This window comes from Terrapene carolina, unplaced genomic scaffold (genome assembly GCF_002925995.2).
Source record: "Terrapene carolina triunguis isolate 2854851 unplaced genomic scaffold, T_m_triunguis-2.0 Scaffold95, whole genome shotgun sequence".
Taxonomy (NCBI): Eukaryota; Metazoa; Chordata; order Testudines; family Emydidae; genus Terrapene; species Terrapene triunguis.
Genome location: NW_020664446.1, coordinates 11,572,873 through 11,587,066, shown reverse-complemented (window position 1 = coordinate 11,587,066; position 14,194 = coordinate 11,572,873). Strand labels below are relative to the sequence as shown.

Sequence of the window (14,194 nt, the reverse complement as noted above, 5' to 3'; positions counted from 1 at the left end):
ACAGAGGCTGCAGGGGCGGGGGGGTGCAGAGGCTGCAGGGGCAGGGCAGGCAGGGGGTGCAGAGGCTGCAGGGCGAGGAGGAGCAGGGCAGGCAGGGGCATAGAGGCTGCAGGGTGAGTGAGGAGCACGGGGCACAGAGGCTGCAGGGGCAGGGGGGTGCAGAGGCTGCAGGGGCAGGCAGGCGGTGCAGAGGCTGCAGGGTGAGGAGGAGCAGGGGGCACAGAGGCTGCAGGGTGAGGAGGGGTGCAGAGCCTGCAGGGGCAGGGCAGGCAGGGGGCGCAGAGGCTGCAGGGCGAGGAGGAGCAGGGCAGGCAGAGGCATAGAGGCTGCAGGGGCAGGGGGTGCAGGGGCAGGGGGCGCAGGGCGAGTGGGGAGCGGGGGGCACAGAGGCTGCAGGGGCAGGGCAGGCAGGCGGTGCAGAGGCTGCAGGGTGAGGAGGAGCAGGGCAGGCAAGGGCATAGGGGCTGCGGGGCGAGTGGGGAGCAGGGAAGCACTTAGCAACCCCCAACCAAGATCAGAGCGGGAGGGAGGAGGGGGAATGCAGGGTGCTCAGAGGAGGGGGCAGAGTTGGGGCAGGGACTTTGGGGAAGGGGTTGGAATGGGGGTGGGGTTGGGGCGGGGCCGGGGCCCCGTGGAGTGTCCTCTTTTTTAAATGTTTGAATATGGTAACCCTATTGTTAGTTAACTGCAGCTGCAGAAAGAGCACAAAGCCTTGCTGCATGTACAAAATACAATTCCTTTTCTTAAATTTCATGGCAAAGTATGGTCACACAGGTGCACATGGCCCGCTGGAGGGGAAAAAATTAAGACGAATCCTTGACTTGATGAACTTTCAATCAAAGTTAGACATAAAACAGCAAGGAATGTCAAACCAGGGCTGCAGAAGGGACCAGTGAGGATGAAGATTACAACAGGAACAAATAATGCAATATTAATTTTCACTAAAATCTTTACCAGCATAACCAAAGTGCATTAAAAAACAAAATAGAAACGTAACACTGCTTCCTCAAATAGAAACCTAACACTGCTTCCTAAAACGTGGAAAGGGTGAAGAGCAGAATCCTTGATTAAGCCCACTATTAACATCAATATGCAGTAGGGTGACCAGATGTCCCAATTTAAATACCTTTAAATACCTTTTGGAAAGACAAAATGTCACCCTAATATGCAGATCTAGCTTAACACTTCAGTGCTCTGATATTACAGTGATGGGTACTATAGAAAAATCAAAGATAGACAGCTAAGTAATCTTACATATCTTGTTTCATACTACTTTAAAAATATATTAAAATTATTGAGCAGCAATAATGGTGATTTTCCCCTTAAACTTGATAGTATTCCAAAGAACTTTTACCATCGAATTAGAACAACAGAAGATGATTTAAAATCTCTTTAGGAGTTGCCAAGCATGTTTATTTTTGGCAGCTATGCATCTGGCATTCACAGTACAGAAAAAAATCCAGAACTTCAAACAGTGCTTAGGAATCTAATTCACAATCAATTTATTAATGCCCACAGTTTTCTAATCACAGTCTGAATATGATTAACAGAACAAAGTTACTGACTATGGAAAACAGAATATGCAATCATCATCACATGTACAAATATCATAATATTTTACAAAGTACATTGTGAAATTTGCAGATTGGGAAATATTAAATTTACCTTCTGATATGTTGACAACTTTGCTAGAACCCATGTTTCATTTTACTATCAGAAAGGATCATAATCATTCGCTTTGTCAAAATTCAGAGAAGTCTAAATTATTAGAAATTACAGCTATCAAATTAAGTTTTATAAGTTTGTCACTGGAAATTCGCCTTTACAGTTCATTACACTCTATGGAATGAAGTGTTTCCTTGTTATTTCTGTTCAAAAGATCTTTTTTCTAGTAAAAGGCAGTTTTGTAATATTTTTTTCTTGTAACATATTTCTATTATGTACATTTAAATTATTAATGGAACCTAAGGTATTTTAATAACCCCTTAAACACCAATTTTATCCCCTAAACACCACTCTTTTGGCTTGATACAGGACAGTAAATAGAAGTTAATAGCTTAAATTGATGGCTGTGCAGTTGTTACGAAGTATGCCAGAGTAGCTGACTACTTGACCACACAAAACTTTATCAACTCTGTGCCAAGTCTCTCCTCAATTAGTTTCCCTTCAGAGGCCTAAATGGAAAAACACTGCCAATTTAGGAATTATTATACTTGCAGGACATGTGAAAGTTCCCATTATATCTATTTATTCTTTCCTTCTGTGAGTTTTGTAAGCAAGGCTGAAGACAGCTGTTCCATACATTCAGATAATATGTACAAGGAAATCACACACTATGAAATCTTTCCAAAACAGTGAAAAATTTCCTGGCTACTCTACTTGTGCATGGCATGACGTTTTGATGTGACTTTTTTATACCACTTTCTCAAAAGACCTTTTCTGTTTAAGTACTTTTGATATGGGAAATAAAATCCCTGTGTCACCTTCCACTCATTTGCCCAGCCCTGACCTCAACTATTGAGCAATTTTAAATTTTGTTCTCCAAAGTATTTGAAAGAAAGACCCTTAAGTTTTCCTCTACAAATACATATCTGGGAATTTTGGGATCTCATTCACAAATACATCTGAAGCCCCTACTGTTACATTCCAATTATATTTCTATTACAAGATCTTCTGTAAATTAGAATACACATTGTGTAATGAGATCATGAGAAATGTGCGTTTAGAGAGCCTAAAATAGTCAAACTCTGTGATAACAAAGAGCCAAAGTTCAGAGCTTTTTCTGTGCTTTGATGATCTGGGAAATCAAGGAGCATCTGTTAAATGGTATTCAATTGTTATCATCTTGTGGAATTATGGGTGAATCATCAAGAATAATTCAGAAAAATGATAGCATCTCCCGCGGAATGCAATTTTTGTAAATAAGCCGTTAACAGAAATATGGAAAAAATCTTACATTCCTTTGCCTTTTAAAGGTTATAGCAGTTGTACTTCTTTAATAAAATACTGCAGTTTCATTTAAATTTGATTCACGTAAAACTTACAGTGGTTTGAAGAAAGTACAAACTTCCAAGTTGTATAGTGAAAGTGTGGTCAATACTTGGCGTTTCTATAAATAGATGCAAATCATGTAGTTCAAGACTGGATTTTGGAATCTAAAGCACACAGCTATGTCACTAAGCATGGGTCACAGCTCTGTTCCTTCCAGTAAGAATGCAGCTATCAAGAACATTTCGCACTTAGATCAACTGTGCATTTAAGTATCACTTGCTTTCAACAGCCACTGAATAAAAATAGAAGAGAGCTTCAAAAGTACACACAAATTAATAATACATTTTTAAAGGCATACCCATCCATATGAAAAAATGGGGTGAAATCCTACTCCATTTAAGTCAATGAGAGTTTTGTCATTGACTTCAATGGGGCCAGGATTTAACCCTTGGGGTTCACTGAAGAATTATAAAGCAGACTAAGACAACATTTCAATGGACACAGCAATGAAATCAGAGATAAAAACAGGATTTTATCAACAGTTTTTTGTCTTGTCTTCATAAACTCCCTAACTTAAAAAGATATATTTGTTTCAGTTTTCTTATGGTGACTCAGCAGTCACTTAACCTCTTTGCATCAGTTTTTGCCAACTGTAAAATGGGTATACAAAAAGCTAACTAACCTCATAGGGATGTTGTGAAGCCCGATAAACAGGACACTGTGATCCTTGATGAAATGTGGTCTAAGTACCAAGTGTTTTGCTTTTCCATGACCATTTTTATGCTTTTAGTGTCTGATTGTGTACAATGCACCTTCCTTCCAGGTCCTGCATAAATCCATCAAGTACTGACACACAGACTATATCGATGATACTAGAAAAATACCCATTAGTGTATCCATTTCAATTCATTTTGATTGTCTGATTGTTTGAATGGTTTGTCCCTCTAAATAAAAATTCTGCAGTGTTTTCTAGGATGACCAGACCATTTACTACACAGCTTTTCACATTTGAATTTAGAAGTCTGCTTCTTGATATATTGCAAAATAACAGCAAGCACATAGAATTTAAACAAATTTCAGAACAAATTTTGTGAAACGCTTTACTCAAAAACCTAAGGCAACAATCTATGATCCATATATTTGATACAAGACACCTTTCCTGAATTATCAAGCCACAATTCCACAGTAAGGGCCTGATCCAAAGTCCAAGGGGCTTTGGATCAGACTTTATATCACCTGGAATCCAAACACTGTGAAATGTTATAACTACACACAACCATATACTTCATACCTTTGAAGATGAACATTTTGAAATAGAACTGACCACTAATTGATCTAATGTTGTAAGAGCACCAGTGATATGCCAATATAAACAATGTCTTTTTTAAACCAATACAAAAAAGATTTGAAATTGTTTCTGTTTCCAGTGAAACACACAGGCAATTAAAAAAAAACCTTAGTACAGAAGTCTTTTAATATACTAATGCATGCTATAAATTATATAAATTTATATAATTATAAATTACTTTATAGAGAAGGATTAATCTCTTAAGACAACAGAGGTGGTTCACTTTTAAGATGTAACCTTTTTCTTTGAGACTTTGAAAAAGGTCAGCACAAGTTGTTTTATATTGTAAGTGTCTAGTATAATATATACAGAGCTTAAGCATATAAGCCTCTTTTCGCCTGCCTTTCATACCCTGAATATCATGGCTTTTGGCAAATAAAAAGAGACTCACAACTGTCTCTTGTTTAAAATCCTATGAAATCTGTATACATATGTGCTCTGAAAAAAAAAATCTCCTTGTGCATCTGGGGCACAGTTAAGTTATGTACATACTAGTTTAAGTTATGTACATCCTACTAAGAGAGGAGAGGGCATGAAGGAAAGTGAAAATGTGTGCTATAGGTAATCTTCATTACATACACTATGCCAGTTAGCAACACAAGTCAAATGAAACAATTCATATATCATCAACCTTGATTTGCTCATGTAACCCCCAGCTTGCCTGCAGATACTTGCTGCACATGCAAATTAGGGACAGTACAATCCCGTTGGCATTTGGACATGCAGAGAAGTGACTTTTGAAAATCCGGTCCTTTATTTCATCCACCAAATCCAGAACACAGACATTAATACATCAATTCCCAATGCACTGTGAACATCAGTTCTGCTTATCTTAACACAGCACACTGAACATCAACAGGACAGCTGAATCTCTGCCTGGAAATGGGACCTCTGTGTTTCTTTGGCCAAGATATTGAAAACTTTCTACAAAATTGTATTTTATATAGCATTACTTGAATTATGAATATATATATTTAACATATCAAATCACATATTTTACCACTATTAAAGTGGAGCAGTTGACATTACCTTGTGGTTCCACAAAAGCTTTAGTGTGACACATTTCATCTTATTTCACATTTAAAAATATTATGATTACAATAGTAATATTTTCTGAACACCATATAAGATAAATCTGAACGTCCTTTACATAGATACATTAGTATAAGTGATAGGACTGTAATGCACACAAGCATCTAAACATGCAAATATACTCTAAATTATCAAAATATCCTGCCAACTCTAAATTGTTGGATATCACTCAGTAAGAACTGAAGTCATACAAATGGCACTCATTAAGGGGGACTGGAAATGTAATGCAGATCATCGTCTTTGGATCTTGGTACAAATTTGGCCCAGGCTGGTGATGGATAAAAATTATTACGAGCTGAAAGGCTGTTCAATAGCCTCCATTAAGCAAAATGAGTTTGTGGTCACTGACCAGTTTCTAGAGAATATGTATCTAAAAACATCACAATTGGTACTCAGTCGCTTCAACAGAGACACCAAAAGACTAGATAGACCTAAAAAGGACTATGTTTTCACCAACAGAGATGGACCTCGAGGTCAGGGTCGAGGTAGAATGTCAGGAAAGCAGGCCCTACTGATGTCCCTGCTGTGTCTGGTCTGTGTATAGCTAGAAGATTTCAGTCTCCAGGGCTGTCTAGTTGGCACTAGAGAAGCACTAAACATTTTTTAAAAAGGTAAACAAATAAAAGAGAGAGTATTGATTTAAGTCTAGTAGACACGCACATAAATGGACAACTGATTGCTAGGACCCAATTCAGTTTGAAAAATCTACACAAGTTCTGAGGTAAGAGCATTTACAACAACTGGCATATATAAAAATCTGGCAACTGTATCAAGAATCAACATGTCATGAAGCTAAATACCATGTAGACCTGATTCTCTACTGCCTTTCATTATGTGCAGTCATTTATATTTGTGAAATGTGAAAGTAAAACGCTATCAAATCAGAAGGTGAAAGGCAGTGGAAAATCAGGCACTATATTTTTAATGTGTCAGATGCCTAGGCTGTTATCCACAATTTCTATTCTTGTCTCTCACAAAGAGCCCATCAGTTAATGCCTCGTTTAACAATCAATGCTATCTTTAAAAAACAAAAAATAAACAAATTTTGTTGGCACCTAATAGAAATAGAGGCCAGAACCATGAAATAAATTATAAGCAAAATATACACTTGCCTATTGGATACTTCAAACTGCTCCACTAAGCAGCTTAAGTTACAAACTGCACAGTTCGAGCCTGTGCATATCTGTTTGTCGAAGTTCAGGGTGTCGTATGGTCCCACAAAAGACCATACCCATATAATCAAGACAATTGGCTACTCATTACATCATGTTCCAGAAATAAAACAGAATGGCATAACCAGTCAGGATAAAGTTCAGAAGACCGTCTCTAGCTACACCACACTTTCCAAGGCAAGGAATTCCTTTCACATTAGTGACTGGGCCTTTTGTAGGCAGGTTATTGATGAACCCTAATTATATGGAGAAAACTCTTTGGATAGAAACCACACAGATAAGAAAGATCATGTAGCACTAATACAGGACAGGCTAAAAATGCTAATAATACATATGGGTGCAGTTACCTATCACGCTTCCCAATAACCAAATCCACTGGCGGTACCACTCTCCATTATACAGATTTAAATTCTTTAAATTCACACTAAGATTGTTTTTCTCTGATATCTGACCCAATATTAGTGCTTAGAAAACTTTACTGTCCTGAAAGTATTTGTTCTGGGCCCACCAAAGTACTTCTAATTAGAGATATCAGACTCAACTCATACCATTCATATCACATTCTTGTTTGCCTACACCTTCAAGTTCTGACATTATTTTAGAGGCTTATTTAGAAGAAATGCTGGAGTTAGAAGTCAGCTTTTTATACCAACTGAATGCTGAGGTTCCAAACTTTAAGGTGGTATGAAATATTGGTTTCTAATTGTTATGGATCTTGAAATAGCAGCTGCTAAATCATGTTGGAATAGACATTGAGTGAAAAAGTAAAATATTAAATCACAGTTATGTGATGTCAAGCTCAAATGTGTATCAACTGTACTGGGAAAGAAAGTTATATATCCGTGGGAAGCTGAGATATTTTTTCGTCTTACCAGTTGTGCAGAGCTTTCATTTTTAGCCCAGATTAAGAACATAACAATGGCCATACTGGGTCAGACAAAAGGTCCATCCAGCCCAGTATCCTGTCTACCGACAGTGGCCAATGCCAGGTGCCCCAGAAGGAGTGAGCCTAACAGGTAATGATCAAGTGATCTCTCTCCTGCCATCCAGCTCCACCCTCTGACAAACAGAGACTAGGGACACCATTCCTTACCCATCCTGGCTAATAGCCATTAATAGACTTAACCTCCATGAATTTATCCAGTTCTCTTTTAAACGCTGTTATAGTCCTAGCCTTCACAACCTCCTCAGGTAAGGAGTTCCACAGGTTGACTGTGCGCTGTGTGAAGAAAAACTTCCTTTTATTTGTTTTAAACCTGCTGCCCATTAATTTCATTTGGCCCCTAGTTCTTATATTACGGGAACAAGTAAATAACTTTTACTTATTCACTTTCTCCACACTACTCATGATTTTATATACCTCTATCATATACCCCCTTAGTCACCTCTTTTCCAAGCTGAAAAGTCCTAGCCTCTTTAATCTCTCCTCATATGGGATCCGTTCCAAACCCCTAATCATTTAGTTGCCCTTCTCTGAACCTTTTCTAATGCCAGTATATCTTTTTTGAGATGAGGAGACCACATCTGTACGCAGTATTCAAGATGTGGGCGTACCATGGATTTATATAAGGGCAATAATATATTCTCCATCTTATTCTCTATCCCTTTTTTAATGATTCCTAACATCCTGTTTGCTTTTTTGACTGCCGCTGCACACTGCGTGAACGTCTTTAGAGAACTATCCAAGATGACTCCAAGATCTGTTTCCTGATTAGTTGTAGCTAAATTAGCCCCCATCTTATTGTATAGTTGGGGTTATTTTTTCCAATGTGCATTGCTTTACATTTCATTTGCCATTTTGTTGCCCAATCACTTAGTTTTGTGAGATCTTTTTGAAGTTCTTCACAGTCTGCTTTGGTCTTAACGATCGTGAGCAGTTTAGTATCGTCTGCAAACTTTGCCACCTCACTGTTTACCCCTTTCTCCAGATCATTTATGAATAAGTTGAATAGGATTGGTCCTAGGACGGACCCTTGGGGAACACCACTAATTACCCCTCTCCGTTCTGAAAATTTACCATTTATTCCTACCCTTTGTTCCCTGTCTTTTAATCAGTTCTCAATCCATGAAAGGATCTTCCCTCTTATCCCATGACAACTTAATTTACATAAGAGCCTTTGGTGAGGGACCTTGTCAAAGGCTTTCTGGAAATCTAAGGGTACGTCTACACTTACCTCCGGGTCCGATGGCAGGCAATCAATGTTCTGGGATCGATCCCGGAAGTGCTCGCCGTCGACGCTGGTACTCCAGCTCGGCGAGAGGAGTACGCGGCATTGACGGGGGAGCCTGCCTGCAGCGTCTGGACCCGCGGTAAGTTCGGACTAAGGTTGAGATGTTTTTCCCACCACAGGAATGTTAAATGTTATTATATTATCGTCACTGTTTCCAAGCGGTCCTGTTATAGTTACCTCTGAGACCAGATCCTGCGCTTCACTCAGGACTAAATCAAGAGTTGCCTCTTCCCTTGTGGGTTCCTGTACCAGCTGCTCCAAGAAGCAGTTATTTAAAGTATCGAGAAATATTGTCTCTGCATTTTGTCCTGAGGTGACATGTACCCAGTCAATATGGGGATAACTGAAATCCCCTCCACTATTATTGACTTCTTTATTTTGATAGCCTCTCTAATCTCCCTTGGCATTTCATCGTCACTATCACTGTCCTCGTCAGGTGGTCGACAATAGATCCCTATTGTTCATGAAATATCAGACTGAGTCAACAACGGTCCTTCCATTTAGCAATACTTTTTGTCACGGATCCAGGAATGACCACAGCAAATCCCAAATTAGTGTCATTTTCATTTCCTGAATCCTAATGTTTACAAATGGTTAGAGATCTTTGGATGGCCTATAGTAGGAAGATGGTGCATTAGCCTTCTAACGCATACATACATTTTAAAAGGTCCTATTAAATTATAGTTGCTGTCTGAATGATCCTTGTGCAATACAATGGGCTAGTTCAGGGATTGGCAACCTTTGGCACGCGGCCCGCCAGGGTAAGCCCCCTGGCGGGCCAGGCTGGTTTGTTTACCTGCCGCGTCCACAGCTTCAGCTAATCGCGGCTCCCACTGGCCACGGTTCGCTGCTCTAGGCCAATGGGGGCTGTGGGAAGCGGCGCGGGCCGAGGGATGTGCTGGCCACCGCTTCCCGCAGCCCCCATTGGCCTGGAACGGTGAACTGAGGCCAGTGGGAGCCGCAATCAGCCAAACCTGCAGACGCTGCAGGAAAACAAACCGGCCCGACCCGCCAGGGGGCTTACCCTGGTGGACCGCGTGCCAAAGGTTGCCAATCCCTGGGCTAGTACAAGTGATCATGACTCCCTCTAGTGTCTGATCCCAGGGATTATTCAGCCTACTACAATTCACAAAGTTCTCCTCAGGTAGCAGAGTTTTATGTTTTTATGCTAAAAATCATGGATTTGATACCTGCGGGAAACGGTGGAATCTGTGTGTATGAAGCCATCGTTCATTAGGCTCGATTATGAAAACAAATTGATTTTACATTTAAGAATTTAAATGTGCAAAATTTCAAGCTCAATTGATACAATACCTGAACTTCCAAAGATCACATCCCATGGTGAGCTGATGGGCTGCTCCTCTCCTTTTGCTCCACCCTCCTTGTCCGTGCCTTGTATTCCAATGCCTGCTACAGTGTTCACCATCTCTAATTCAAGGTCAATCTAGGAGGGAAAAAAGTAATACATACAATGATTTTATAGGCGGTGATATTGACTTTTTCCTTAGCTAACTGACCTAAATATCTAAGGATATATCTACACTGGAGCTGGAGATGTAATTTCCCAGTTGAGTAAACACACCCGTGCTAGCTCTCATCAAGTGAGCACACTAAAAATAGAAGTACAGCTGTGGTTTTGTGAGCGATGGAACGGGCTAGCCACTCCAAGTATGTGCCTAGGGTTTCAGATCGGACCATTCTCATGGGTGGTTAGCCCAATGCACTGCTCATGCCATGGAGGCTTCACTTCTAGTTTTTAAACAAGCTAGTTTGATCAGGGCTAGAGTTGATATGTCTACACAAGCTAGGAATTACAGCTCTAGCTCCAGTGTAGACTTACCCTAAAGCAGAAAGTCTGCTATGTAACAAGTTGCCTACAGACAGAAACTGATTGCCAATTTGATTGTCAGGTATTTTACAAGACAATTAACAACTTTGCTAAAATTAGTAGACTTATTGAAACGCCTTAATTTATGTTCCATCTACACCAAAATGGTAAATGACCTTTCTGTCATGATTAAGTCAAAGCAACTAAAGAAATACATCAATTGTCTCTAGAAAAGTGCATGGGTAAACAATGGACACCTATGTTAGAATTTTATTTTAAAAGAAAACAATGTGTTTTAAAAAAAATTATATACACACAAAAACATACCATGTATCATAACGTGCACAAGGCAAATGATTCTCTACAATTTACTTAATAAGATGTGCAACTCCGGCTATATCTACACTACGGATCTTACAGTAGCACAGCTGTACCACTGCAGCTATGCCACTATAAGGTCTCATGTGTAGGAGCTCTCGGCTCTATGCCGGCGGGAGAGAGCTGGCCACACCGGCGCTTTGGTTGGTGAAACCTACATCAGTCAGGCGGGTGATTTTTCACACCCCTGAGCAACCAAAGTGCTAGTGTAGACAAAGCTTAATTTATGCCTATTATTATGAAAAAGAATGTTCTGTTTCATTTCTGCCTTCCCAATGCCTTTCTCTTCTCCTGCATTCATTTTCAATTTTCAGAAAGGATTTTCTGATTCAGTCTTCCTCCAATTTGTCATTAATTAATCCTGATGATTATATAAAAAGGAATAAAGAAGAGCCTATTTATATGCAATATAACACCACATCTGTACCAATAATTCCACTTTTACATTTAAATTTGTCTTTTGCGAGCGTCAAAAACAACTGAAAGCACACAAAAATAGCTTTTAGATTACCTCAGTTCTTTAAAGATTGTACTATCGAGGTACCCCTTTAGAAAAAGGGCAATGGTTAATCATCTAGGAATAACTATGTGCTAAAGCAATAAGTTTCTATGGTATGTATAAAATGCTTTCATCAGTAAGATGTCGTCTTGTTGCTCCCATGAACTTCAACTCCTGGGTCTTCTGAATCAATCACAGGTCAAATCCAAGATCCAAACCACAAATTTAAGGAAGATTGCATTTACAACAGCATAGCCCTTCATTTAATAACCGGGGTAGGGGGGGATTTGAGTCTATAAATTCACATATTGAGAATCCTAAATTTTTAATAAGATAAATGATTACTTGTGGCTTGTTACTTTACTGTATATCTCTCCAAAAACTATGAGACTCACTCTACCACAGCGCCACAGTACTTGTACTGTATGTAAGAATCTGATGTTAGGTTTGTAACTTGAAATGAAGGGAAAACAATTTCCATATTCATTACTAACACTGGATATTTCTAATAGCAAAATAATAGGCAAATCAGGGATTTGTCAGGACAAATCATGTATGCATCATTTTACTGGAAAAAATTTCATGGCACACAATATTTCAATTATTATTGCACATTTTCCATTAGGACAGTATTAAATTGCTGTCATTAATAGTTTTAAAGTATTTAAATATAGCAAAAGTGAACATCATTCCTTTAAAAACAAATTGGGCAAAAATACTGGGGCAAATTATACTCTTAGTTACACAGCAGAATTTGTGAACAATTTCTTTGATGTCAATTTTCATCTGTGCAACTGGGAATAGAATTTGCACTGTTATCCTTTAACTTGCTTTTAAATGAAAATTTTACCTTTCTAATCAGATGGTTTTCTGTATCAGCAACATAAATAATGTTATTCTTTATAGCCACTCCCTGTGGGGAATTGAATGCTGCCTCTGAAAATCTTCCATCTTTTCTTCCACTGTTTGGTCCTAGACATGAAACAAACCAATGAAGAGAATAAGATTTTTCATCACAAAAAAGGAAAACAGTAAGCAAGCACATGTATAATTATTTTACAGATTTAAGCATTTTCCAGAAGGTGCTTTTGCAGCTCTGCATACAGTTCAATTATTTTTTAGACCTCTTCTGTATAGTTTTATTTTAGAACCACCTTGCTGTGCAACAGCAATGACACAATTCAATATCCTGACATTTTTTCTCTCCAGTTCTAGGCATACATGGGTTCTCCGCTCAAGCAACATTCACAATAAAAGTCTTTTATTGCGATTCTAAATTGCTCCTCTTTTCTTGGACTAAGACAGACACAACTTCAGAAAATCCATCCCTCAGTATTTTAGTCCTGGTTACATCAAAGCAAATTAGCTGCAAACATTTTAACTTCATTACTTTTATTTACTTCAATTATTTAGTGTTCTGGATAAGCTGCAAAGCAAAGTAATGTTCAGCTAGCAAGAACAGTTCTTGATCAATAATTATTAGCAACAAAGAGGTATGGAACTGAATGTAAAGGGCAGCACGAAGAATGGATCTAGTTAGCCTTCTAGACAGCACAATAAGGAGAGAGAAGAGCATCATGATCTATATAAAGAACTGTAAACGTAAGTATCATATCTTACAATGAGGGACAGAGTATATTGTAAAATGAATTAGCTGCAGCTGTCACAGGAAGACATTTAGACTTATGGACTATTAAGTTTGCATCACGATCTATGACGCAAATTCAGTTATTTTAACCTCAGTGGATACCAACGCTTATTACTGAATTATAATCTTCGCTACATTGTTTTCTGCCCACAGGTCTTTTACTGAGTCACTAAAATACACAAATTACTATTAACTTTTACATATAAATTGTAAGATGACAGTTTAGGGTTTACAGATAGCAAATACAGGATGTGACAATGTCAAATTTAATTAGTTATGCAAAATCAAGCTCAAAAAGTACTTGGATGCAAGACCTCTCGGGGACTGCGCAGGATGTGACAAGTGGTCTTATTAATTAAATAGACAGTACTCTTCCCTTTGAATCACTAGTGAATGGCTAACCCAACATCATATTAAGGAATACTTTGCTGTTAGAGATGCCATCTTACTGCTCATAAGAATTCACATAACACCTCTGATGTTGTGGAAGGTGCTAATGCTGGTGTCCTGATTAGATTTTTTACTTGGATAATTATGTTCTGCCTACTTAATCTGCTGTCATTCAACTAATAAGGTTCCTGTTTTAAAAACTGTAGTACTGCTGGCATTATTTTAATAACTGCAACATCCTACAAAGAGGAAGGAGTTATTCAATGGCAGATGAATTGAAATAATCCATATATACACATAGAGGGCCTGGTCCAAAACTCACTGATGTCAATTGGAAACTTTCCCTTAACTTTAATGGTTTCGCATCAGACCCATAGCAAAATTTGTCAACAGTGGTTGTCAGTAGGATGGCTTGTAATTGGGCTATTATAACAGGCATACGCTTAATATAGATATGACCAAAAGAACCTATGAGATGCAATCACTATTCACTTTTTTTTATGTAAGATTATAACAAAAAATGCATATAAGAGGTGCAGAAGAATGATCAGGTCTGTGTGGTGAACAAAAGAGAAAGCTGAACACTTTTAAAGAGACATTAAAAATTACCTTTGCTA

The 14,194-nt window shown here is 38.7% G+C and overlaps 1 protein-coding gene across 1 annotated transcript in view; it reads right to left on the bottom strand.

The window, feature by feature from the left end:
- Positions 1-14,194, bottom strand: part of NHLRC2 (NHL repeat containing 2) — a 58,962-nt gene that overhangs the window by 21,542 nt on the left and 23,226 nt on the right. The window contains exons 4-5 of the mRNA XM_024193484.2: positions 12,390-12,511; positions 10,149-10,278 (exon numbers count right to left, since the gene is read on the bottom strand). Coding sequence (XP_024049252.1) covers positions 10,149-10,278; positions 12,390-12,511 — 252 coding nt within the window. The remainder of the gene's footprint in view (positions 1-10,148; positions 10,279-12,389; positions 12,512-14,194) is intronic.